Here is a 27,537-nt window from a genome sequence, read left to right as displayed (position 1 = left end):
GATGGTGAAGAAAAAGGACACCAATAATTATTATTATGCATTTTTTATCCTTTTGAGATGGCAAAATGACGAGATATCTCGCCTTCTCAAAAGCCTCTTGTTTTAGCATCGCGCACCCAGATATTTCGTAAAGTTGATTTCTCCAACGAACACTTACACAACCCCTAGTTTGCACGTGCTGAAAATCCTGAAGAAGAAAGCCTACTTCATTAAAAAAGATGTGACATTTTTTGTAGGATGTTAAGGGATTTCTAACGTGGCGCGGAAAGGTTTAAACGCTTACCACAATCAGATAAAATGTGGTTCATAATTTCGAATATTTCTATTTTGAAGAGTGTGATGGAATTTTTTAAGTAATAATCAGTAACTTAATGTCCCGTCGGAAAATCTTCATTCGATAGTTATTAAAATAAAAAGTTGTTCACTTCTTATACAGACACCATGTGCCCAAAAACCCAATTAGAAAATTGTTGCCCTTCTTCTCCTGATGGCAAAAAACAAAGAAAAAAAAAATCCATGTTTCCAAGTGCAATATTTGCTGAGATTATTAAGAATTACAAAAATGTCAATATATAATCAGGAAACTCAGTTCTAATGGGCCGATCCTCATCGGATATTGATGGAGCTCCTATTTGATTAGAGGGTGAAACGTTTCAAGTAGCGAAATTCACACGTGCGGATTATACGCATAAAACAAGTATAATTAAGAGTAATTACAAGTATAAATCGGCAACTACCCGGGCACCCATTTCCATACGAACAGGGCTGCTTAACACGTTCGGATGTTCAGGGACCGATCACTTTAGGAATCATTTTTCTACTTCTGCGAGGGAAAAAATCGAGTCGAATGTCTTGTAATAAAATATAATGACACGCAGCAGCATTTTAAAACCTGCTGTCCACGGACCAGAGGTCGTCCACGACGATGGCATAAGTGGTCTGCACAGGCAGACCTTATAAAATTATTCACCCGTAGTAATTGATACTGTATTAGTAATATCCATTATGGGTTCAAAAAAAACCCCTTCATACTTGGGTTCACCTTACATCATCGAGGGGAATGCAGGAAATTTCGATCTTAAATTCGGGATATCACTAAATTTTGCCAAAAATTACAATTTGAAAAATTTACAATTTACAATTTTACAAAAGAAAAAAAAATGCCAAAAATAGACACAATCACATGATCGTAATTAAAATTGCGGAAAAAACTTTAAACCTGACAAATATGTGAGATGGATATTTATAATTTTTGCCATAATTATCATAATATCATTTATATTATGGCATCACTGTGCATTACGACTTTAGTCACTATAAAAAATTCAAATAAGAGTATAAGAGTCCTCGTACAAAACACGGGCCAAGTAAGAAAAAAATCTGAACAACGAAAATATTGCTCGTATGTCCCGTAATACGGGAAACGAATTGTCCGTCGGATAGTTTTAGATATTTTACTGATCCTTGTTTCCAGAAAGGTTGAGAAACATTGATATACAGTATTTAAGAGAAAATATTATTTAAAAGTTGAATAAAAATCTCCAGTTATCTGTTCCCTTTCTGATTTTTCTCTGGTCTCTATTGATCTGTCCATTTTATCCAAAGATGACGATTTTCAATCACTCCGTGAGAATATTGGCTGAGCTTTGTATCGGCTGTATATCAGCTCCTACGTCAGCTGATATAACCAATAAGCATATTAGGTTCAAAGTTACAACTCATAGGATGATCATGTCTTTTGAGATAGTACTACAATTCTAGTACAAGATCTAACAGAGGATGAATATCTATTTTTACAGACTGCTGAACAAAACGTATGTGGATCAAGTTAGCCGCTGGCTATATAGTATTCTACAAATACTCTCTCTCTCCGTCCGTTACATCCAGCAACCGATGATTGGATAGTACATAGTATATAATCTCGTTTAAACATCGTATTATAGAAAGTTTTTTTTGACATTTCAGTCGACCGAAACGAAATCGATCAGCTTCAATCAGCCGCGATAATCGCTTGTTTTGAGATCTTCGATTTTTTTTTAATCGCGTAAATCTTTCCTTTTCCTTCCACCCCTTAAAGCCTTTCCTTAGATCGATGTATTTTCTCCATCATTGATTCGATTCTGTTTTATGGAGAAGAGAAAACAAAAATACTCCCCATGCACATATATATATATATATATGCACCTATTACGGGATAAGCTTTTTTTTTCTTTCCCATTGGCGTATCAGAAATAATCTCGGAAACATTTAACATCATTTTCAGTTTTGATGCGCCGTTAAATTTGCATCCTCTTAATGATTGATTTATTTCCAGTGGATATGTACGTATGCAAGAGAGAGAGAGAGAGAGAGAGAAATAACTGTTATATATCTATCAATCCATTTCTAGAATCATGTAAAATTCGAAATCGGACGTATATATGAATGTTTTTTCGATACTTTGATCGATTTATAATGTACTGGAAAATGCGATCCTTTTTTTGGCCAACTTATAGAATTATAGGGAAAATTTTACATCTAATATTAATACGATAATAGAAGGCACCCCGAAAACGACTTTTAGGAAGATATTGTCGTTCAGGAAGCTATAAGTTGCGTTTTTTTTTTATCATATCAAAATGAATATTTTCGACTACACTAAAATGCATACAGTCTGGCTTTAGTCATAACTGGTGTATTTTTTATTTTATTTTTTTTCAGTGTTTTCACTATGGCTGATCAGAAGATGCATTTTAGGCACTTGTAATTTTTTTTAAACAAAAAGTAAAAAATTGTCAACAAAACGTGGACAGTAGCCTATATACGAAGTCTACGGAGATGATACTTAATGTGAATCAATAAAGTAGTTCAATGGATTCACGAAGCTTCGAATCCTGGAATTTGAGTACAAAGGGTGAGAATCAGAAAAGATGACATGTTGCAACAAATGGTGGTGTTTCAAATGAATCACTATAGATACTTTTGAAGGTGTATTATAACCATTCCTAAAAGTACAGTTTGCAAACGTTTCGTGAAATATGCCACAAAAAACTGTATGGATGAATTAAAAAAAAATCTAAAGACCACGATAGGCAGACTGCCCAACGAGGTGGCGTAAAAAAAAGTAAATTATATAACCATGAGTAAAATCCGATAGTGTAAAACTGGATTTGATGAATTGAAAAAAGTTTAGGCATCTGTAAAGTTCCATTTTTTCCCCAGACAAAATCGATTCAAAATAGTTTATTCTCTGACTTGTTAGAGACTCAGAGACTTTCCATGCTAGCAGACACGCTGACATAATTTTAAATAATTTTGAGCAGCCCTCACAGATTTGATTTATTCATCATACATAAAAAAAAACTTTAAAGCAGCAACGTCAATTTTTTAGTCACCATGGTGACCCTGGGCCTGAAATTTTTCAGACCTGTTGTAAAAGAGCAATATCCATAGTATATAATAACCCAAGAGTACGATAGTGTAAAATTCATGTGTAGTGTCCTATGAGTAAACTGTTTCTGACATGATGCGCATTGAAAAACTATGATTTCTAAGGACTAATTTTCCATAGGTCACATAAAAAAAATTCACAAAAAATCACATTTAACGGGTTCCTAGCAAAGTCTACTTGATCAAATATTTTTCCCTGACTAAAACTCAAAAATTTCCCTGGATTTCTCCTGACCTAAACTCCGGAAAAAAGAAATATAATTCAAAATTTTAACCTTCCAAATTTCGCATTTTAGTTTTTCGAGTTAGCATTTTTTCCCTTCACTGAAGTTTCCTCCGAATTTACCAAATATTCTACATTTTTCCTGTGACTTTCCCTGACAGTCTTTCATTTTCCCTGATTTTCCAGATCACTGGAAACCCTGTATTAATGATACTGACAAAATATGTCGATTTCATTCGTTTCAAAAATTTATTTTTATATGGAACATCGCACACTGTAGTGATATTGTCAAAAGCCATAAAACCCATATGTATTAATTTGTAACCACCAAAAAAGCGAAATCTTACAAGAACAGAATTTTAAAAATATTCGAAAAATAACTTAAAGTAAAAAAAAAAAGTTATAATTCGAAAATAGAGGGGAAATCTCAATTTTCTTTCACTCAAATACTCAAGTAAACGCTGTGAACTTTACTGTGTGACCAAATAGAAACGATCACATCATTCATCGGTACATATGCCAATTCCTTTCAATTCGATATAAAAATATTCATTGTAGAAATCAAACCAAAATCTGTTTACTACTAAAAGCAGAAGCGAAAAACTATCGAACTAATTTCCAGAGTTGCGCCCAAAAAAATAGGAAAAATCACAATTGTACATAGAAAAAGACTTCTTTCTCCTTTAGAAATTCTTGCGACAAAGCCCAGCTGTAAAAAAGGTTAGGCTCATAAGTGTATCTTTCCATTGGCCTCCCATAATGCTCCAAAATATCGTTTGTACGTACCTTCGGAATTTCATAAAAGAAAAAATAAATACGCAAAAAAAGCATCACAATATTATCCTTTCTTCTTTTTACCCTGGAATGACAGGAGAGGGAATTTGAAAGTTTGTGGCATAATAATAGTACTGTAATACACGGGGTTGTCTACATGTTATTTGATTTTTTTTCCTCTTGACTTCCATATGCACATCGAGGGAAACCCATTTTCTCCAATATAGGAAACTAAAGGAAACGCATGCATTCAATGGCTATTACACGAAATGCATTCCTAAATTGCTCGAGTAGAAAACCGTAAGATGCTTCTTTTTTTTCCACCTTTAGTAAAGCGGCAGGAAGAGAAGCATGTATAAAGTATAAAGCCTATTAGCTCTAAAAGCCACGTTTCCATGAGAAGGTGGAGGACACTCCAATCTCCTACTTCTACACAAGTCCCTTACGTTGCTCTCTTACACGTTTACTTTCTTTTATTATCATGTCTAGTAAAAAAAATTTACGGCAAAGTATATGTTTGTTCGCATAATACAGTCGAAATTTGATATTGCAGAAAAACCGGGCTAAGTATTACAGCGGGTACATTCTCTTGGTCAGTATTGGTTACAAATCTGATTCCCCCCCTCCCTTTTATTACTGTATGGAGGTTAGGTTCGGAAATTTATTACTGAATAGATCGAATTCAATGGGAGTCTAGAGAAGAAAAGGCGCTGTCTCTAAACCAGCGTTTACCCCCAACTGGAGATTTTAAAGACATTTTTTTAGGTTTAGGGGTTTTGAAGGAAATTATACGTAGTGGCAAACAGTTCAAGTGATGTTCTGAGCTTGAAACGTACATCACTTCAATAAGCCTAATACCTCTTAACGAAACTCGTTAAGTGAAACCAACATCATAATCCATTTCCAAAAATTTTGACATTAAACCGGTTGTAAAACGTCTTGAGTAAACTAAATCTTTAAATCATTCAAGGTATCCTGATCGGGACTTTCCAAGCTTGTTTCTGCAGTTGACATTGGCGAAAACTGCATCATAAATTAAAACTACTGATCAAATTTCATAAATGTAGCTTCTGTGGTTTTAGCTCGGCGTTATTTCTCTGAATTACCTTCGAACCCCCCTTATGATCCCCTTTTGGGGTCGAATTTTGAAAAACCCTTTCTTAGTGGGTCTTTACTTCATAAAATAAAACTACTGGCCGAATTTCATATTCATAACTCTATTGGTTTTGGGACATGTCATTATATATATATATAGATTTAGTACACATATTTTTGATTGCATATATATGCTTTGCTATACTTTCACAACAATTTAAATTTTTCTAAAAAAATCACTTATTTTCTTGCAAATTCTTAAACATTAAGAAAAAATGTATTGTTCAATAATTATAATCAACACCTCGCCCATGATAAAATGGCATCAATATAGTTGAATAAAAACTTATTCAGAATAAGCAAAAGTGTTTAATTTGTCATATGATACAAACGATTGGAATTTCATATTGATTCAGTTCTTATTTCATTACAATAATGTCACGCTATTTTATCATGCGCGAAAGCTATTGATGTATTATTGAACATTTTTTCTTAATATTTAAAAATTATCAAGGAAAAAGCATGAAACATATGCAAATAGTTATTGCGGTACAGTTCTTAGCATATACTGTAATATCAAAGTATGTGTATTAAATTTGAAACAATTTCAGAGCATAATTTTGACACTTTTTAACCGTTCTAAAAGGTAGTAGACCCCTAAATACTTTGATTGTGAACTAATTACTCATTTCACGAATTCGACTCCTATTTATTATGAAGATGGACAAATTTAGCGTTTGAAATTTTTTTATTGAGCTGTTTTCAAACCACGGGCTGGCACATATTTGTCCTTAGTCTTAGTCAATGATCAGTGCCATCTTAACGCATGAACTCACCCGGGCACGGCCCGCAAGCCTCAGAAAAATGAGGAGTAGCTGAATTTTTAGTCAGGTAGGGACTCAGAAAAATCACTTGGCCTGGGGGGGTCCATGATCCTCTTGAGACGGCGCTGCCAATGGTGGGATGCTCTTGGAACGTTTATGCAACGTTAGTAATTAAAGGGTTGAGTTCATCGCAACGGGTTACTAACGAATATTTAATAATCATATTCTGAGGAATCTCTATTGTGGTTTCACTAAAAACATTATTTCACGAGTTACGTAAGAGCAAAAATATCAAGAAACGCTGCTCAAGACATAAAAAAACGCTCCAGAGACGAGAGTTTTAGTTTCTGTATACTGAGTTTACAATTTACACAGGAAACCTTGGCCTTTCCACGAAATTCGAATACAATATCAATGAAATTACTCATACTTCCTTCCAAGCTGATGCGGATTTCGTGCCGATGATAGTGAAACAATGGACTCGTACCTCCTAAACTTCACCAAAAACATTAGTCCATACTTTATTTATTTACTCAATGCTGTGCATCGTAGAAAAAAAAAAGAAGCAAAAAACAATCGCTTTATGTTAAATCCATGATGCGTAAAGCTAAGTAATAGGATTATGAAGTCCATCGAGTATTTATTCTTTTGGTAAGAACATATAATCCTGAATCGATTAAAAACAAAAAAAAAGGGGGACTGGAAAGACGAGCATAAACAGGAGGACCAGTGTTTGTCCTTGATGTTGTAACTTTCCGCGTGGCCGATCATGTTGGTGGAAGTGAGCCTCGTAATGAATTGTCAATGAAAGGCAATTAGTACACAAAAATTGTGCTGCATTCACTCGAACTCACGTTAAATCAGCGAAATATTCAATTTCCTTTTTTTCTCTACCCATTTATTCTACCAAGTTGGTAAATGAATGTTTGAGAGCAGGATTGAACCATGTTGTGCCTATATGCGGTTTATATGACGAGCACTAACTAAATCTTAGCCGAAAATGAACTAAACGTGCAGCATCTGCATTTAAATCGTCCATCTACACCTTTATCTCTGCCAAAAACCCGAAGGTGATTTCACACGTCTAGCATCTACACTAAGATCTCAGCCAAAAAGTGATGATCCACAAGAACAGCTCTTACGCCTTGATCTTAGCAAAAAAAGTGAAAAACTCGTTTTGACATCAATCAAAGACCTAGAAAAAGTTATGCATCTACAACTTGGATTTTCAGCGAAAAAAATTATTTGCTCGTTAAATTTTTAGCCAAAAGTTTATTTTTAGCCCGAAAATCGATACACACCTTCATTCTTAGTCATAAATTAATCCAGAATTCGATTTTTCGCTGAAAGAATGTAATTCACACTACATGTTTTAGCCAAAAAATTAATCTATACTTAAATTTTTAAATTTGATCCATACTTTGATTTTTAATCTAAAATTGATCAGCGCTTTGCTTTTTGACCAAAAAAAAAAAAAATTCCCACTTCGAATTTTTGCCAGAAAGTTAATCAACACTAATTTTTAGCAAAAAGACAGATTCACGCGTTCAATTTTTTTAGCTCAAGACTTTATCCACACTTTGATTTTTAGCACAAAAAACAGTTCACTCTTCAATTTTTAGCCAGAAAGTTAATCCATGCTGACTGTTTGCTAAAAGAAAGAAAAGTGGTTCACTTTGAATTTTAGATAAAAAATTTATCCATATTTCGATTTTTAGTGAAAACTTAAATTTTACTTTTGGTTAATCTTGAACCTTGATTGGTGGCAAGGGTGCCAATTGAAACTCGGTGCACAGTGCATACCTCTTAATCATATCCATGTTGAACCTAGGCAGTTTAATCTAAGGTTTAATTTCTATTTACACGTTAACTCTTACTTCAATTTTCAGCCAAAAAAGTTAATTCACACGTGTTAATTCTACAGCCACCTTGATCTTGGCAAAAAAAAAAAAAAATAATAATAACAGTAATTCAAAAATAATTTTTTTCCCCATGATTGATTATAGATTTGCAAACGAACACACAGATGACGCTGTAACCGCAAACATAGCATTGCACCATTTCCAAACGAATTTAGAAAAAAAACGCGTCTTTTTAGGAAGAGATGTCTTACTGAGTAACAGTTACGCCACTCTCTACCCGTTGAATGACTAACCAGGAAAATAGATAACTTTCCGCATATATACGTATAGTATTTATGTGAGCTCGTCATCAATCATATTTCTTAAAATCTCGATTATATAGACGTCTGATATAATTTGGGCCTAAAACCAACAACTAAATGATCAGACACTGTTTACAGCATCACACATCATTCTTTGTTTGGTAACTTATAATTTCCATTAGACAAAAGAAATAACATCACATATATAATATAATACATAACAAGATATATGGCAGGTTAGACACATATAAGCAAGCATTTCAAGCAAAAAAAAAGCAGGAAAGTAAAGACGTTAAAATGTGTTTGGCAGTGGGGGAAAACAGTGGTGTCAACAGTAAAGAATAGCGATTTTTTTGGTGTTAGCAGTGGCGTGAAGAATGAAAGGAAAAACTACAACCTGGTATTGCATAGTTTAAAGGCTTATACGGCAAGAGTACAGCATATTGAGTATGCGAAATTTCATGTTAGAGATGGTTATGTGCTTTACATGCCATGGAAGATAGAGGAAATAGGATGTTACAGGCTGCTTTTTATATACAGGAATCCAAGCTAACTCCGCTCTCTGCAAATTACTGGTGAACCGTTGACCCTAAAGGCGTACTTCCAGATAGAAAAATCATCCAAATAACGTGTAGACCGGCATTCATATTGCAAAGGGGTGTTCAATGCTCTGGCTTCTCTTCAGTCTACGAGCTAATATTTCGCCTTTTTCAATGTATAGTTATTCAAATTTAAAAAGTAACTTTTGGTACTGATACCCTGTCCTCAAAAACTCAATTGGAAAGTTGTCCCGTCTTTCTCCCGAGGCAACAAAAAAAAAATTCCATGTTTCCAAGTGCAATATTCGCTGAAATATTTCATTGCAAAAGCGCAAGAAAGGTGGGAAGAATTGCATGAACTAAAAAGAGGAGAAAACATTTTTCACCCCCCTCATTCATGCGGATTTTCCTATATTGTGTGATTTGGAATTCAAATATCTCGGAGAATATTGCACTTGGGGAAACGTGGATTTTTTTTGGCCCAGGAGAGACAAAGTAACAGATTTTTAACTGGGTTTTGGAGGACAAGGTGACCGTATGAAAAGTCAATTTTCTTTTATTTCAATAACTTTTTTTGTAATGTAACTCCTGGCAACGTCTCTAAAGTCTGCACGATACATTTTCAACCTGTAATTTTGTAAAAAATTAACTAAGTGACCCATTTCCAGATCACTTTAGGCGCAGAAATTTTACATATCACTTGAGTAACCGGCGGTTCAGTTTCAGATCACTTGAGCGGCCATACATTTACATTTAGTGACTTTAGAGCACTTAAGACGCCCGTGTTGCAGTTAAATATCACTTAAAATACCGGCGGCACATTTTAAGATCACCGATCCGCGCCATACTTACAGATTACTTGAACGGCCCGTAAAACGTTCTCAAACCAGTGAAGTGGCCCACACTCTCCTTAAGGTTGAGCACCCTTGGTCTATGCGTTATTTGGATACTTAATTGGATTCGATTTCATTCTCAATTTTTTGGAGAGTGTGGGCCACTTCATTGGTTCGATAACACGTCGTGGCCCACACTTAAGGCAGCGGTTCTCAACCTTTTTGACTCGCGGAGCCCTTTCAAGTAAAAAATTCTATGGCGAAGTCCCGAAGACCATTTTTTTTAATTATTCATCAAAGTTACTGACTGATTTTTTACAATTTAAAAATATTTATAAGTATTTTTTTTAATTTTATCAATTCTTTTTAGTTTCCTCGAGCGGCCGCGGAGCACCTGTTGAGAACCGCCGACTTAAGGGACCTTTAAATGTTTCGCTGGTGACAGGTGATTTTTTTATGTACCACCGGCCACTTAAGTGATATGGAACAGCACAACAGACCAATTACGTGACTTGTAAATGTGCCGTTGGTCACTTAAGTGAACTGGGAATACGCCGCGGGTGACTTAAGTGATCTTTAAATGCACCGTGGGGTCACTTGAGTGATGTGTAAATGTATCCCAAGTAATTTGGAAATGTGCAGTTCAGTTTATTTTTACAAAATTCGGTTTGACGTCGCGGGATATATCGGATCACTTCCAGGCCACATTTGGCCCGCGGGCAATGAGTTGAGCATGTATGCTCTAGTATCAACGGTTTGCTAGTAATTTGCGGCGAGACGAGTTAGCAATGCACCCTGTATATGGCTTGGTTATTGAAGATGAAAGATGGCGTTGGAAGAAGCAAACAATGGCTTTTTGTTAGTTCTCTTTCGTAAGAGTATGATTTTTTTTTGATGCGTTTGGGATTTCGTGTCTTACCAGCACTTGACCGGCTCTTGTTCCTCGATTTCGTGCTGGCGTTGGAGGAGGAATTCTGACTTCCCGAAGACAAGGAAGACTTGGATCCCAGTAGAGAACTATGATGGAAAGGATAGCTCGTGGCAGAGGCATAGTCCGTCGAAGAGGATGGCGGGCACGAAGCGGTCGGCCCCGTCACGTATGGGGGATACGTTGGCATGTGATGAGGATTTAGATGTGAATTCTGGTGGTGGTGATGGTGGTGATGGGCGGATTGATAAGGGGTGAGCGCTGATGAAAAGGCTGTACTACCTTCTCTCGGCTTGGAGCTGCTGCAGTTGCTGAGGGCCGATCCCAGAGAGGTGATCATGTTGGAAGGCGTGTGAACCTTGATGTCCTCCCCGCTGGACACGATGCTGGATCCGCCGTAGTCTGCCGCGGACGACGTCGACGGATGCGCCCCGTTCGCGGACACCGTGTCCGGCGTCGCGTCCTTGGGCGGGGTCGGTGGGAAGCTGAACAGATGAGGACTAGAGTGCGGTGGGAGAGAGCTCGGGGCCGCGGGGTGCGGGGGAACGCCGAGGGGACCCGCCGACCCCGACGGATGATGCGGCTTGCCCGAGAACGGAGAGCACCAGGCCGAGCCGTGTGCGGGATGCGGCACCATCGGCTTCGCACTGTCCGAGATCCACGGGTGGAGGGGCGTGTGAAAATGCGGCCTGCACATCTGACTGCTTGGCATCCTCCCTGCAAGAAATTAGAAAAAAAAAAGAGATAAGTTTCAGAGTAATTATCAATACACATCACTGAGATTCGAAGATTGAAAACTTGATCCAAGTGTGCATTTCAATATATGCCGCTGTGGTGGTCGAGTGGTTATAGTGCCGGACTCGTGATGCGAGGATCCGGGTTCGAACCCCACAGTGGTGATCGGCTGAAGTTGGTTTTCTGTGGTTCCCAACTTCAAGGCGCAAATGCGAGCCGATCTCCCCGTTAAAAAGTCTCGCCACAGAGAGCAACAGTCCTACAACGGTAAATCATTCAACCATAACACTTCACTCATAATTAGTAAAACTGGGGGCAGATGACAGCACTACACATAACAAGCATTACACAGAAACAAACTTTACGTCAGGTTGCACTACACGTACATGCACATTACCGCATGCACCGATTCGTTGGGGGGTTTCGCGGGGGGGGGTGCATGTGTGGTGTAGCAGTAGTAGGTAGGGGCTCGGGGATCCATGATGTTCTTAAGTCAGCCACCTCGTTGGGCAATTTGCCTGTTGTGGCGTTGTATTTGTATAATTTGTATAATTATGAGGCATGTATACGAATAGAATAAACTCAATCCACACACAATCATACATTTTATATTTTTATTCACAATAAATGACAATTATATTTTTTGACAATTATTTTGTCCATAGTTGTAGAAATTGCAGAACTTTCAGTTTAATTTACAAACCACACCTTCAATCACTAGCGACGAATGCTGAAAACTCCAAAGTCAAATATCTTCGTTAATATTCCATTTAAAAGTATGGAATTTTTTGTTAATGACTTCTCGAAGGCATTCACTAATTGGAAGTTTCAGTACATAGGGTCTTCATAAAAAGGTAATTTTTCTATTTATTTAATTAAGTGACCCCTTGGGGAAAATTTAAGACCTTTTGAATAATAGTGCACGTTATTTGAAAACTTTTTTAACTAATTGAGAGTATGTTTCTTAAGTCAATGGTTAGAGACATATCAGCTGCGCAAAAGTTTACTTGAAGAAGTTTGATTTCTCGTCTGTTTTTTGACAGCCGCTGAAAAATTTTGCGTGTTCAGAAATTTATATAAAATCGCACAAAGTTAAGGGGATTGAAAATATAATTCAAGGTAATAACTATTCAACTTCGGTGAGCAAGATTTCATCAGTTTATAAATAACAGTAAAATAAAGGAAAAGTATATTTTACACTTAATTGGCCAACTAATTAAAAACCCCACTCTAATTAATTAAATTGCAGTGTTGATGCATCGTTTCAATTAAAAATATGCTAACAGCACCCGCGTTTATATCCATATTTGTAAAGAAAAAAAAAATTAATACGTTTTTATAGGGAAGCGAACCATGGACCAAGGCTTCACAAATCGCAAAAAGCATCTAGGCGTCACAACAATTTCTTTAGGAGCCAAAAAGTTTTTTCACCGGATTAAAACCAGATCTAAAATAATGTTTCTCCTGGCTATTCCAGGGCATAGCGACCCTCTTTCATGATGCTGATGTACGTTCCAAACATTTTGTGCCATTCTCAGATGCCAATTTAGTAATTGCACAAAGAAAAATTTATAGGCACCAATACCAATTTATTTTTTAGTCACCATGGCGATACCTGGAATTTGTTAAGCTCTGCCATAGGAGGGTAAAATACATTTTTGAATTTTTTTCTTGAAAAAGACATTATGAAAGTGGAATTTCCTGATTTGCATAACACGGCAGTGCCAATCGGGATTGCAATTGAATATTGGTTATATTGGCGCAAGGACCAATTTTGTCAAACTGCGACATAAAGAATGGCCAAATGAGACAAAAATTTGCTCCTGTCATATCTCAGGAAGATAAAAGTGTATACAATAAAAAGCAATGATGCGTGAAATCAGTGCTGTCTTAAGAGAATCATTGGCCCTCGGGCAAACCGGACATTCTGAGGCCCCAACCTGGCTAGAAATGCTTGCCTACCGATTAGCATGCTATCGAAAATTTTAACTAGATCTCATTATCTAAAGGCTTTTCTGCCCTTGAGGCCCCGGGCCGTGCCTGGGTGGGCTCATGCGTTTAATGTAAAAAAATATATATAACGTAGAATGTAAAAACTACAATTTTGGCCATAGAAACCAATGGCTTTGATGAGTTATAAAGTGCGACATGCATCACGGTAGTCATTTAAAATTTCACGAAACGGAAGACAACTCTGATGCAATGCAAATCACTTTGACATGATTATTCTTTGATACATGAACACTGAAAGAATTCCTCAAAAAAAAACAAAAAAAAAAACGGATCGCAGTTCTATTTAATGCAGCCTTGCATATACCGTATCATTTCAATCAATATTACTCTTTCTTTTTATTCAATTTGTAAGAGAATTCAGCTCCACTCTACGAATCCACATGCATGTGTATACATAAATATAATCTAGAGGCCCCTTCCACCCAGAGAAACACGTGTACCAGTCAGAGTTGGGAACATCGTAGTTGATCGCGCTGTCTTATAACAATAAGATCGCATCTGGGTTCTGTTTCAACTCCCTCACCACAAGATCCATGATACGTATATAGGTCTTTGCATTCTTACCCCCACGTTCCTCGTCATCCACTTTTCAGGGTGAAGTGAAAGCAGAGAGGGATGTATGAAAATCCATTCTACATTTCCGTATTCGCCATCGTTGGCGATCGGTATAGAGAACTGCTTAGTATCAAACATACGTACGTACTTTTTTTTGTATTCTGATTCTTAGAACAGACATAAAAAAGAAAATTCCGGAAACCTTTTTTTTTTTACATTCCCAGTGACACATATTTATAAATATTTCGCTAGTCGGAAATCCTTTGTGTCTTTATATCTGCGACTTTCGTCGATTTTATGACTATGGATAAAACGTTACCTACTTCTACATCCTAAGATCGAATATTAACAGCTAGATTAGGGGTTCTTTACCTATGGGCCGCTGGGGTTTCCGAGATGGGTCGTTTAGAAATATGAAATATCCAGAGGGCTCTTGAGTTATGGGCCTCGATTCAAACTTGATTCGCAGGGAGATCCGAAATGGGACTTACAAATCCACTGACAGCTGGGGATTATTGAGCCATGGGTCACTACCTTCATTCGCAGGGGATTCCTAGATCAGTTGTACAAAATCGTTTACAGTCCGGTTACAAATGCACTTATTGCATCACTGGTTTTAAAAATTTCGAAAAAAAAAATAGTCCCAGGGTCGCGAAACAGATCTCATTGTTGATTTTGGGTCGCGGCTGAAAAAGCTTAAGAACCCCCTGAGCTGGATAAATCAAAACAACGTTCATGATTTTTTGAGTTTATTATTTGACTTTTCTGTAAGCCGATGTGTGATTTTCCCCTCAAATAAGATCAGGAATTGCAATTATAGTTTGTTATGGATTTCTGTGTTTCTAATGAAACCATGCACTATCATCACAGTCAAATGTATGATAACCAGTGTCCCTAACAATTGAATTTTTTCCTTGATACAGAAAAACCTCTCTACAATGATACCCTGTACTACGATAAATCCCTCTGTGACGATATTTTTAATAGATATTGAAAATCACTACAAAAAAACGATATTTTTTTTTATATTTTGCTCAAAATCATTTTGAATTTAATTTTAACTTCGCTACTTGTTTTCATTCTTCTGAAAGCGTTTAATAGCATCGATATTTTGCATCGCAGGTTTAATTAAAAGGTTAGCAGCAAAAATGCTAAGAAAGTCATTGGCATTGCTACTTTCTGTTAAGACACCAAAATATAATGCGGTAAACAACTTTACGAAAACAAGTAACATTTGGGGGAAATTTCTAGGAAAACAAGCAACAGTATGATCAAAAGCAGAGTTCTGAAATCAGTGACTAACCGATCTAAAAAGGATTCAAGTGAAGAAACTCCAGGATTCGGCAAATATGTTCAGCATATTGTGTAAATTGCTTCGAGCGTTCTACTTTAATTTCTTAATCTATTCTTGTATTTGTTTAAATCTTGAGAATAGGTATGTGAAATAAATAAAATATATTTTTTAACATCAGTTAATTTTGATATAGTGATTGCGAAAATGTTCGATTAAAATTTTTGTACCAGTTAATTTTTTTTTTCTTTTTTAGTTTTGATTGATTGCCAGCTCTATTAAAAGGGCATATTTTGACAATAAATTTGGACAAAATTTGCAAACGTCATCTTAGGGAAACGTCACAAACGCATCAAATCTCTTGATGTTTGGAAAAACACTTCAATGCGGCAAAACAGAATTCACCAAAATCTCGTCTCTTTATTACCTACCCCATTAGTCTTTAAAATCATAATCAATACTCGGAATATGAATCGAATGTATATCATTAGTGCCAATAATCTTGCACGATCATCTACCTAATTGTCGTTGCTGACATATTTAGAAAGAAAAATTATGGTTTCGGTTTCAAAACAGCTGTTTATAAAAAAAAAAACAACAACAGAAAACCATAGAATCAACCGCAAGAACTGAGGTAACTTGAGGTTCATCAAACTGTTATAATATTCGCGTGATCAACTCGTGAAAAATAGAATCGCATGACGTTCAATCACCAAATTGCGATGAGCTCTGACTTTCACTTTCGTTTTTTTTTCCTTTTCTTGTTATAAAAATGAGGAAAAAAACAGGTTTTATTTTTCCATCTTTTACTTTAAAACTATGGGATTAAGAAAAGAAAAAGGCTAATTTTCTCGTGCAGGAAATCGGAAAGAAGAAAACCCTTATTTGGGTTAACAGGGTTTTCATGAAGAAGAAGAAACTGAAATAATTGCTTTTAAAAACTTCTCAGATCGACTTAACGGACCATAACGCTGAGATGAACCACATTTACGTAAATATCAAAGCGGGGAAAAGTATTGCGTGAAAGTAGAAATATAAATGCGGTTCAGTATACAGGTTAAGGAGTTCGTGTTAAAACAATTAGAATTTAGAAATTTACACGTAAAAAAATGGAAAAAAAAAACGGCCTCGAAATTTTTACAAATTTTCATCAGCTCCAATGTAACTTTGAAAAGTAATTCTTAAATGGTGTGTTTCTATATTTTATGATTCCGCGCGATACAACAGAGGTCCGCAAAATATTCAGGACTTAAAATTTTGCCATACTAAGTTACTTTGGAATTAGACCTAGGGTGCCTTCAGTCATTTCAAATAATTATAATATTCCCAATGGTGCTGCGAACGTTAAAAGAGCGTTCATCTTTAAGTCCTTAACTTGGACCCAAATACATAAAAATAACGGTTGTGCCGCCAATAAAGACTATTTTTCAAATATGATAGTAAGTACGGTTTATATAGTATATTTGTGTGAAATTGCTTTCACAAACTTTAGAAAAAAAACGTAAAAGCACTGCTTTCACATACTTTAAAATTGATTGATTAAAAAATTAATTTAATAATTACAATTTGGTTTCTGAAATATATCTTTACATTATCTACAGTTAATAAAGCAAAACATTTATATTGTAGAAAAAGTATTAGCAAATGATATTTAAGTTTTAAAAAAATTATTAGTAAATAATATACAAATTGTAGAACACTTATAAGAAATTAATATTCATGTTGATAAAAATTATTAGCAAATAACATTTAAATTGTAGTAAAATTATTGCAAATAATATTTATAGAATAATATTAGTGCAAATAATATTTAATTATTCTTTATGTAATAATATTCTTTCATATCGATATCTTAACTGAAATGAGGGCAAATAAGAACAAGTTCGAAACCCGTACAAATGTAAAAATTTAAATGCCATTTATCAGGATTATAACCCAGATGAGTAGAAATGATAGTTAGGACTCTAATCATTTGCCTCTTCCAAGTGATTTGAAAACGTTCTATTAATTTCTCTTAAAAAAAATTAATTTCTATATTTTCGTAAAGATATCATTTCGTATGGCGTAAAGATATCATTTCGATAATGTAAACGCAATTAATACTTTACTCTTCATTTTTATCTAAGAAAAAATTCATAAATTAATTACACACGATTGATATAAATCCAAAGACGTATTAATTACGCATCATCGCACTAAATAATGTTTAATAAGACAATTTTCATAAGATCAGAATATTTTTTTTTCATTCTTTTAACAGACGTTAATAAACTTTTATTTTGTTATCAGGAATGTTAGTCGAGATAAGATTACATGAAAGAGAAATAAGGAAGAATCTCGAAGAAAAAGATAATCGTATCATAATAATGACTTATTACAAAGAAAGAAACATTAACATTTGTTCAATTATTTTATTTGTGTATTGAAAAAAATTCCTTCTGTGTCTTTCCAAGTAAATCTGAATTGCGTTATCTAACTTGATAAGATTAAAGGTTGTCTCGGTTAACGAGATTTTTAATTGCTGAAACTTGATTATTTCGGCATTTTATGATTTGATTTGATATTCTTACATGTTTTCTTTGGGGTTATTATTTTTTCAACGATTAGATGGGTGTTAATTGTGTAATATCTCGTGAGATTATGGTTATTTATTGTTGGGCCTTAACAGGATTTTTTTTAAATGTAAGTAGGTACTTGATTACGGAATTTTTGTGAAGAAACTGAAGATTATTCTGAATGGTAAAGCATGCCAAAAAATTGAAATAAATAATTATGTTAGTGATTAGAATAAAAAATTTTTTTTCAATGTTTATTGTTTCTTCTAGGACTGATTTTTAAACTGTGTGCTGTGAGGTAACAGGTGGTTAACGGACAGGGTACGCCGATTTAAATCACGTGATTAAAATCACGATTTAGATCACTTGATTTTTTTTAAATCATTGATTTAAATCACAAAATTTAAATTTTGTTTTCTCTGTACATCCATTAATTGTGCAAGAAACAATCTTGTCAATAGAATTTGTTTTATTTAGTTCATGCTGAATTGGCCCTTTGGTTGGGCATCAAGTGAATTGAGATACCAGCACCACACATATGTGTGATACTGAGTTGCCACCACTCATTCACTTTAATGGTGGGGAGTGCTCTTGAATAAAAGCACTTTTCTGTATAAAAAAAATCCATGAAGTTAATTTGCGTTCAACTTTTCACGTTACATAAACACAAATTTTCTCGTGTTTGTAGTTTTTGCTTGTAGTTCGTTTGTAGTTTAATTCATTAATGCTGAATTAAATTTGAGCGATTAGATGAGAAAGCAGTTAGGAGATATGAAAATTTGCATTTTTAATAATTAATAAGATTCGCTTTAATTAATAAGCAGTCAGTTAATTTTAATAACACAAAATCCGATTTAAATTCAAACGAATCTGATTTTCAAAAAAATCATGATTTTTTCATACCCTGGTAATGGGAGATATTTTGAGGATAAAATTATATTTCATATAGGTATAGGATTGCGAGTTCCCATCAGTGCGTCAAGGTACTTTGTTGGGATTAGGATTTCCATTCAAGTTTCTTAAAATCGGGAATGTATGTAATGTTCTGATTTCTTTTCCTGGGAGGCAGTTAAGTCATCTATACCCAGAGCAACTGGGGGGAGCAGGCGGATCTGGTGCCCCGGACCAAAGGAGGCGCAAATTTTACCATCTAACCTCTACTTCATCATTACAAGAGACGCCAAAGAGCATGCTTGCCCCGGCTGACCAAGCATCTAGTTAGAACCTGTGCTAATGGTTCTCAACCTTCGGAAGACCGCGGCCCGGTTGATTTCTTTTACGTGAGTAAAATGCCCGCTCATATTCATACCAAATGGGAAACAGATGGGAAAAAGTAACTGGTGTGAACGATTCACGGCCCAGTTTGACTGATGTCAGGGACCGGCGGTTGAGAAACACTGATCTATGCGACGCTGTCTTTCGTCGCCTATTGGATAAACTAGATTTCGGTCTTTCATTCTTTAGTGAAAATTCCGATTAGGGGATTGTTCGGTCAGCAGCAGTCGTTGGTTTGCTATTTAGTTCTAATCAAAATGTCTCTTTTTTCAGCTTTTTATTGCTATGAGTGTGACATTTAAGGTTCTGCTACAGTAAATTTGTCTAAGTTGAACACCTATGGTTCCATTAATATCTATCTAAGAGGTGTTCAAGATATAGAGGTACAAAGAAATATTTGACGGCATCACTAAAATTCTTTAACTAGTAGAATATTACAAAAAACTAATTATAGGCCTACTTACAAGCATTAACCTTGTTAATAGGTGTTAGAAAATATAATTGTGCACAAAATATCTTTTTAATTAATAACGATATCTTACAATTAAGAAATTTAAAAGTAGTGATTAAACATATCAATTAAATTAATTAAGAATTTCTTTTTTCTTTTCAATGGTCAGTCACTACACGAACTTTCGTTTACTTATAATGCAAAGTTAAGATTCACTTTAACGCTTGCCTGAAGTCTAAAATGATACTCCACATACAGACCACTGTTGAGGACTGAATAAAAGTTTGAAATACAGAGATATAAAAAAAAACTTGAAAAATATATATAAAGGGATGTATAGGTGCAAGAAAAACACCGTAATCTGACTGTTACACCCTATTTTGTAGGTTAATAATGAAGTTGTTTCAATAAATTTATTTTTTAAATTTGCCTGAGAGGTAGAGAAGGAAGCGAGGAAAGATTGGTAGGTATAGGAAAACCTACCCTCCCAACAATAAATTGATATGCACTGTCAAGTATTCAACACTTGAGCAGAAAATCAGCAGCTAAGCACATAAGCTGCACCTGTCCAAGATGAGAAACACGGAGGATGTCCAATGTCCAAGATTTAGAGTATTGTGATGTAGGATTATGGCCTGTTGCATTCAAAACTGTCAAATATAGGGAGGTGTCCAAAGTGGCAAGTTATCCTGTAACTATATAATTTTCGAATGTTTGTTTGAAACTTTCCGTGATCGATTTGAACGTAGATGAAAAATAAATTGAATGGAAGAGCTGCAGTAGGCTTGGAGATATCAAGAAGACTGTTCCCGGCAAAGAGGGACAATTCATATTTGTATTCAAGATTCCATATTGACGATACAAATTCAAGATTTCAATCTTATACTGGCGATTACGATTGACTTAAGCGCATATCATTGGACGCTTGATTTAGCATGGACGTTCTAAGCAACACAGCGGTTAATTTATTTATAATGATAGCTAAAGCTGGATGCTGTTGGACATCACCAATTTCTGAAACTCTGACATCAGAAATTTGTCCGGACACACGCACAAAACTTTCCGATATACATCAATAGAAATTCCCCTGAGGAATGTTTTACGAAGTTCATGTACGATGAAGTAGTCCAGTCGAATCTCGTTATAAGGAACTCCATGAGACTGGAGAAATCACTTCGTTGTATCGAAATTTCGTTATAAAAGAATTCCAGGTTTTTGCATTGTTCCTATGTAAACTCGTCTGGGTGATTAGAAAAGTGTTCGTTAAAACGGGATTCGACTGTAGTAGTAGGCTTAGACAGGCACAGTATTTAGTCATATGAAACATATACAGCTGCAAGGGATGATAAAATAACTTTTTGCCGCCTTTTTCCCCCGTTCTAGTCTATTTTTTCTGATCACCCTTTTCTGAAATTTGCCGCTTTGTGTAGCCTGCTTACTCCTTTCCCTCTCAATATGCTTTTGTCCATAAGTCACTTTTTTGTTTGCTCACGTGCTTTCATAATCTCTAGGTTCATCCCATGCTTACTCTCCAGGTGGCTCTTTAGTCGCTCACTGACATATTTCCTTGTTTCCGAGGTCACTTCTAAGCTTGCACACACTCTCAGCGTAACTAATTTTGTTCCCCCACTGACCTGATTTATTGGTGTCTAGGTTTCGGCCACTCCCATGTTTAAGAAACTCTTTTGGTCACTCCCATGCTTGAAAACTAATTTTGACTCTCTTTTGACTAATTTCAATGACTCTTTGGCCACTCACGTGCCCTTTCACGTACACCCTTTTTGTTGCTCGCTGACCCCTGGTCCCTCTCTCTATATCACTTTTTTCGTTGTTTAAATACTTGCACACTCTGTAGGTCACTCTCCTGCTTAATTTCCAGGTCACTCTTTTAGTCGCTCACCAACAAGTTACATCGTTTTCCAGGTCACTTCCCAGCTTGCACACTCTCAGCGTAACACTTGTTTTTGTCTCGCTGACACGATTTATTGCTCTCTAAGTCACTGTTTCGGTCATTTCCATTTTTGAAAATTCCTTTGGTCACTCACAGACTCTCACACTCTTTTGGCTGCTCACTAACCTGATACCTCTATACATGTCACTCTTTCAGTGTCGTTCATATGCTCGCACACTCTGTAGATCACTCTTTTGGTCGTTCACTAATCCAGCCCTTTGATCTACTTGGCAGAAACGGATTCATGGTTTTGTCGACTTTCTACCATTCTACATTGACTTTCGTGATCACTCATGAAAAATTTCCGCCCTGGACTATAACCCACTTAGTCACTCCCCCCCCTCCCCCGTAAATACGTCACTGGCTATGCGAGACATAATCATAGAGACCAATAGCACTGAAAATCAAGTCACCGGTGAAATTACAAAAAAATTGAAGATGTTGATGTTTTAGCGTTAAAAATTAAACCCGAATATTTGACACACAAAAAACATAAATGACATTTTCGTCATATTGAGGAAATCTCACTCCATCCGATGTTAAAAAAAAACAATGAACAGATCCTTTCTGAGCATATGACAGTTAAAATACTTGAACATCCTTACATTCATAAATATATACGCATACACATAAATAAATCTGTTCATGTGCGCGATCAAGGAGGAGAAACTTGGCAGTACGCAACTGGTAGTTCTCAACCCTCTCTTGATACAAGGTAATGAGACCGGACAGCATTTACTTTTCCTTTTCTATTCTTATTATTGCTTCTCTCTCTCTCCTCCTTGGAAATTTTCTGTACCATTGAAAACAAAAGACAGTTGCACGAAGAACAACAACATGAAAAAGGGGGGGGGGGATTTGCCTGAGCGAGTCGACCTTGACTTCTTCCCTGCAGATTAAAAAATGGTCCGCAAAACTACTGATGAGTGAGGAGAAGCGCATCTAATAGGAGGAGAGACTTTCAAGGAAAAAGCTGTTTCAGCAAGGGTTGAGTGTCATTCCACCCCCAACTCCAACAGTATTATAAAAGAGAGATTCTAGAGTTAAAACCTTCACCGCCACCATCATTCCCTTGTCCGACATCATATAATACAGATCCGCCATTCATTACTTGGCTAAGGATGGGTAAATGGCGTGATTGGAAAATGGTCGGGATAATTCGCGTTGTGCGTCTTTCGGGTGAGAGAGGGGTTCCCGCCCTTGTGTTATTTTCTTCGCACGATTTGATGTTGGATTTGTTATAGAGATTCATAAGTGCATTACAACGTGTGGTTGGGAATATTCCACAACTCACATAAGAACGCATTATAAAATCCTCACCCTCCTCTGTTCATATGCATCAGAGCAGGGTAGGACAAATCCCAAGCACCGCGTCGCCATGGCGACTAAGAAATTGGTATTGACACCTAAACTTTTCGATGTGTGGTTGGAATCTGAGGAAAATACAAAATTTTTGGAATTTATATCACCATATCTATCAATAACGAAGACGATAACTGTGTCCTGGAAAAGTCGAAAGAATTTTTAATCTGTTTGTTGTGGAAAAAAATGTTTGGCACCTAAAAAAATTTGTTCTGGCACCTTTTTGCAGTTTGTCAAGCCCTGAATTAGAGCATTTATAAAGTTCATCGAATGTTCTGAAGAACCGATTTCCTACTGTTCTGTGCATCTCCAAAATGAAACCTTAATATTGACCTACTCCCAGTTTCATTAAAAAAAAGAAGCTAAAAATACGTATGATGCACAGGGTATCACAGCACCCTAAGTAATGATGAGTGCTAGAATATGTCCCTACGCTCGGTCTCAAGAAGAGATATAAGCACGTGGCGAATGACCTGAGCATGCTGGAAAATGTGAAAACTAACCCAACTTAGACAACGGCTATTCTTTTTCTAAGAACACCAGTGATCGGCTGCACTGAGCAGTGCCGTTGTAACGCATGGGGTCCACCCGGGCAAACTACTTTCCATGTTGTAACACACTGATATCAATCTTATATATACATGTACGTTGTTTTCATCAGGTTCCAATTCAGAAATTTTGTTTTGAACCCAGACTTCCATTCAGTAATCACGCATAAAAAGTTTGAGGTGCCTATACCAGGATTCCAGCGAAATCTGCCTGATTATTTCCCTGATTTACCCTGATTAAAACTCTTGAAGAAAGAGGTATGACGTAATTCGAAATCTTAAAACCTTCCAAATGTTTTTCAAGTTTTAGTTGCCACAGAATTTTTTCCCGACGATTTTTCATTTCCCTGACTCTTTTCAGGTCACTGTGAAATTCTGTACCAGATTCACAGTCACTAGGGCATCTGATTTTGTCAAATTCTGATTTAGTGGTCAAATGCCAATCTTTGTCAGTTTTTCAACGTTTTCTTCCATGACATATTTGCTTGGACGCTTCTCCCAGTTCTGGTAACCATCTCATGTCGATACCACTGAAACAGCTGTTTTAGATGTGAAATCATCTCCATTGGCGATTTTTATCACCTCGAAAGAAAATATTCTCGCAGTAAAAAATTCCCATTTTAATGGCAATCTCACCTATAATATACGGTATATTTTTTAATATATATGTTGGGATATTTTTAAATGTACCCCGACAAACTAATCCACACAAAATTATAAAAATACAATGAAGGTTACGTAAATAAAATAGCTAAAAATCAATCAATTAATCACTCACAGAAAACAGACTTTAAAATTTTTTTTCAAAGACAGGATCTGTGTGTGTGTCTGTAGAAAGTATGGAATGAATGAACGTATAAAACGATAAAATCGAAGTGAATTCGAACTGCAAGAAGGGTCGCAACTTAGTCGGCTGGGTCGACAACTATCTGTGAAATCCTAAAGGAGTGGTTTTAAGGTGTTTCCCGCGCTCTCCCCCCCCCCCTCCGGTCTGGTACCAGTGTCACCGGACCCGTCTGCCCTTTCCAAGTTGCAAACCATGGACCATTAATCCAGAAACGACTGGGGAAAAAAATCCAGAAATCTACGTCAATTCGGACACAACACCTCATCATTCCAAATAAAAATAATGAAATAGGAAAAGGAAAAGAAGAAAGAAAAAAGCGGTAAATAAATTCTTAGTTGGTGAAAGGTGTGTCAGAGCATAGCGTGCGTAAAACAGAGAGCGTTTTCCACTCACGCAATTGTAGACCGACTCTTTCATACATACAACTCGAAACTGATGTAGTAGAAGACTCTATCCATAGACAGTATGTGTTTCGGTCATTGACGAGAGAAAGACTCTTGCGTGAGGGCTTCTCATTTCTACGAGCAAATAATAACATAGAAAATAAAAAAAATGTATTTAAAAAAAATATGTATTTTTTTTACTAAACAAGGGGAAGAAAGAATGAATTTGCACGGCAGGGCACGGGAAAATATAAAATAAAATAAAAATAAGGCAGTGTAATAACTGGTTTTTTGGTGCATTCATCGAAATTTAGGTGCCGTCCTTTGCCCTTGCATTGTTACGTTTGGCTTTTTACTAAAAACACCTCTCTCTGTCTGCCTTGGATAGCGTGCGCATATGAAAGCGTTCAAAACCGTTTAACATGACACAGTTTTGCGGCTTATGATGGGATGAATGCTGGGAAAAACGACTTTGAAAATAGTATACTGAATTCCTACAGAAAAATAAATTTTTGGAATTTTTTTTTCTGAATTTTTCGTTCGTATTTTTTAAATTTCATACATGACTATAGATTAGGGATTCGCGAGGGTGCGGCCGGCCAGCAAAAAAACTTCAGTGCACACATATTCGAAATCTTGCTCGTGAGCAGCAGTGCATTCTGTTTATATAACTCTCGAATTTCATTAATTAAATTAATTTTTTAATAACGTGATCAGCACGTATTCCCAAGAGATTATTACGATCTGTCCAGGGAATTTGTTAGTATTAGTAAACATCCATGCCCGACCCGGGATTCGAACCCAGGCAGAAGCCCTTACCACTGGACTGACAGGAGGGGGGATTGATCCAATTTGATTCAATTTCACATATAAAACGTTCCATTCCCCCCCCCCCCGGATGATTCTTTCCATACTTTACATCAGTGCCGTTTTAACGCCCTGGCGTTCCCGGGCATGGCTCAGGGGGAAGAAGCCCATAATCTCAAGAGAAGAGGGCCTCGCACAAAAAATGAACTGGTAGAAATTTTCCAGAGTAATCATGAATTTCCCATGAAGTGCCTCAGAAAAATCACTTGGCAAACTGATTTTAGGTTTCAGAATTTTGTTCGGGTAATCCTCATTTTATGTAACTTTATATGAATTAAAAACGACTTGGATTTTTTTACATACAGTATACAGTAGCTTCATTCAGAGTCCGTCATTAACGGGGATTTTTGCAATGAAAACTTTCTTATGAATGCTCGTGCTTACGATGTCTTGACCAACACTCTTAATAAACCATAGAAAGTGGAATTAAAGAATTCCCAATAATGCAGTTCTCAGTTTAAGTTCATGTTAGAGTTGATGGGTACTTCAGAGGCTGGCATTGGCGGAGATACGTGGGGGGGGGGGGGGGGGGGCATTGCTCCCCAGCGTCAAAGGTGAAGTTGACTGATCTAATGTTTATATGCATATATGAATTGACATCATCATGATCGTGCCTCACCCCCCCCAGAAATAATGACCGTGCCCCCCAGACTTCCAAGTCTATCTCCGCCTGTGCATGCTGGGTATAAACAGTGCTTGCAACTTTAGGAAGAGGGCCCGTGCTTAAGTGCTGACAGACTCAGGCTTAGCACTTCAGGGCTACTACGTGATCAGCCGAAATTTGAGATATTTTGTAATAAAATGTATTTAAAGTGTATAAGGGTATTTAAGGCAGTCACTCTGAACCAAAGTGTAGCCACACCTCGGGGTACCAAGATTTGACAATCTACAACACTTTTAAGCATCAGCAATTGAATTGTTTTGGAGCCGAAAATATTATTTTTCAGAAAAATTGTCAAAAATAACCTTTTTCGACTCTTTTGGGAATTCACGTACAATTACTTGTTATATGTGTTTTTCATAAAACTTTAGTGGCGTCTTCCGAGTCCAATTAAGTTACCGTGCGTAGGAAATTTTCGGCGCCAATACCAACTTTTTAGTCGCTATGGCGACCTAGCGCCTGGGGTTTGTCAAGGATTGGGTACCACAAGACATGTATTTGAAAATTGTGATCTTTATGTGAGGCGCATAGCAGTAAACCCATTCAAAGCAGAATGTGCCGAAATCCGCGACGTATGTAGTAGAGCAATCAATGCTACTACAGAACAATCAGGAAGCATTTGAAGAAAAAGTGTAGAAAACACTATTATGCTATTATGGGGGATTTTTACCGCTGAACATTTCCATTAAGCCGAGGGCTTATTGCAGAACAATGCAAAATATTCTGCTTTGGGAGCTGTAAATCTAAAAACAATACAGGAATCACACGCCGAATATTTTCAAAATATGATCGGTAATCATTGATCATTTTCCTCGTGTTTCAATAAGACAATACATTATTACCTCCCCAACTTATGAAAATATTTATAACAATTTATAACGGTCCTAAAGAAACTAATCGGATGCACAATAAATAATCGCCTTTGGAAATTTATATTGAGCTATCTTAGTATACAAATTTATTTAATTTAAAAAAATTTCTCCCAGAAAAATAAATTGGAATTACCTTGAGTTAAATGAAGAAATATTTCATTCAAAATCAAATATAAAGACACAAAGCAGAAAGAGAGAAAGAGAGAATCTAATTCCCAAATGATATTAACCCACTTACAAGAAATTTTCGACTTACACAAGAAAATCAAATAAAGTTTGATAACGCGAAACAACGAATTAGAATTTCATTTTAATGATATAAAGCTTTTATAAATATATATATATTTTTATTAATTTATTTA

The 27,537-nt window shown here is 36.2% G+C and overlaps 1 protein-coding gene across 7 annotated transcripts in view; it reads right to left on the bottom strand.

Moving 5' to 3' along the window:
• The window catches only part of LOC149078933 (GATA-binding factor 2-like), a 277,805-nt gene that overhangs the window by 63,583 nt on the left and 186,685 nt on the right, over positions 1–27,537 (bottom strand). For 6 of the 7 annotated variants that reach the window (XM_089241157.1, XM_089241156.1, XM_089241160.1 and 3 more), the window contains one exon: positions 10,801–11,526. In XM_089241157.1, coding sequence (XP_089097283.1) covers positions 10,801–11,526 — 726 coding nt within the window. The remainder of the gene's footprint in view (positions 1–10,800; positions 11,527–27,537) is intronic. The other variant, XM_089241161.1, reaches the window with a different exon arrangement.

The sequence above is a fragment of the Pholcus phalangioides genome, unplaced genomic scaffold, assembly GCF_987345545.1.
Source record: "Pholcus phalangioides strain wild (caught in Gottingen) unplaced genomic scaffold, Ppha-v1.0 ptg000013l_1, whole genome shotgun sequence".
In the NCBI taxonomy this organism is placed as follows: domain Eukaryota; kingdom Metazoa; phylum Arthropoda; class Arachnida; order Araneae; family Pholcidae; genus Pholcus; species Pholcus phalangioides.
Note: the sequence above shows the minus strand (reverse complement) of the source record. Positions and strands in the feature narration are given on the sequence as shown.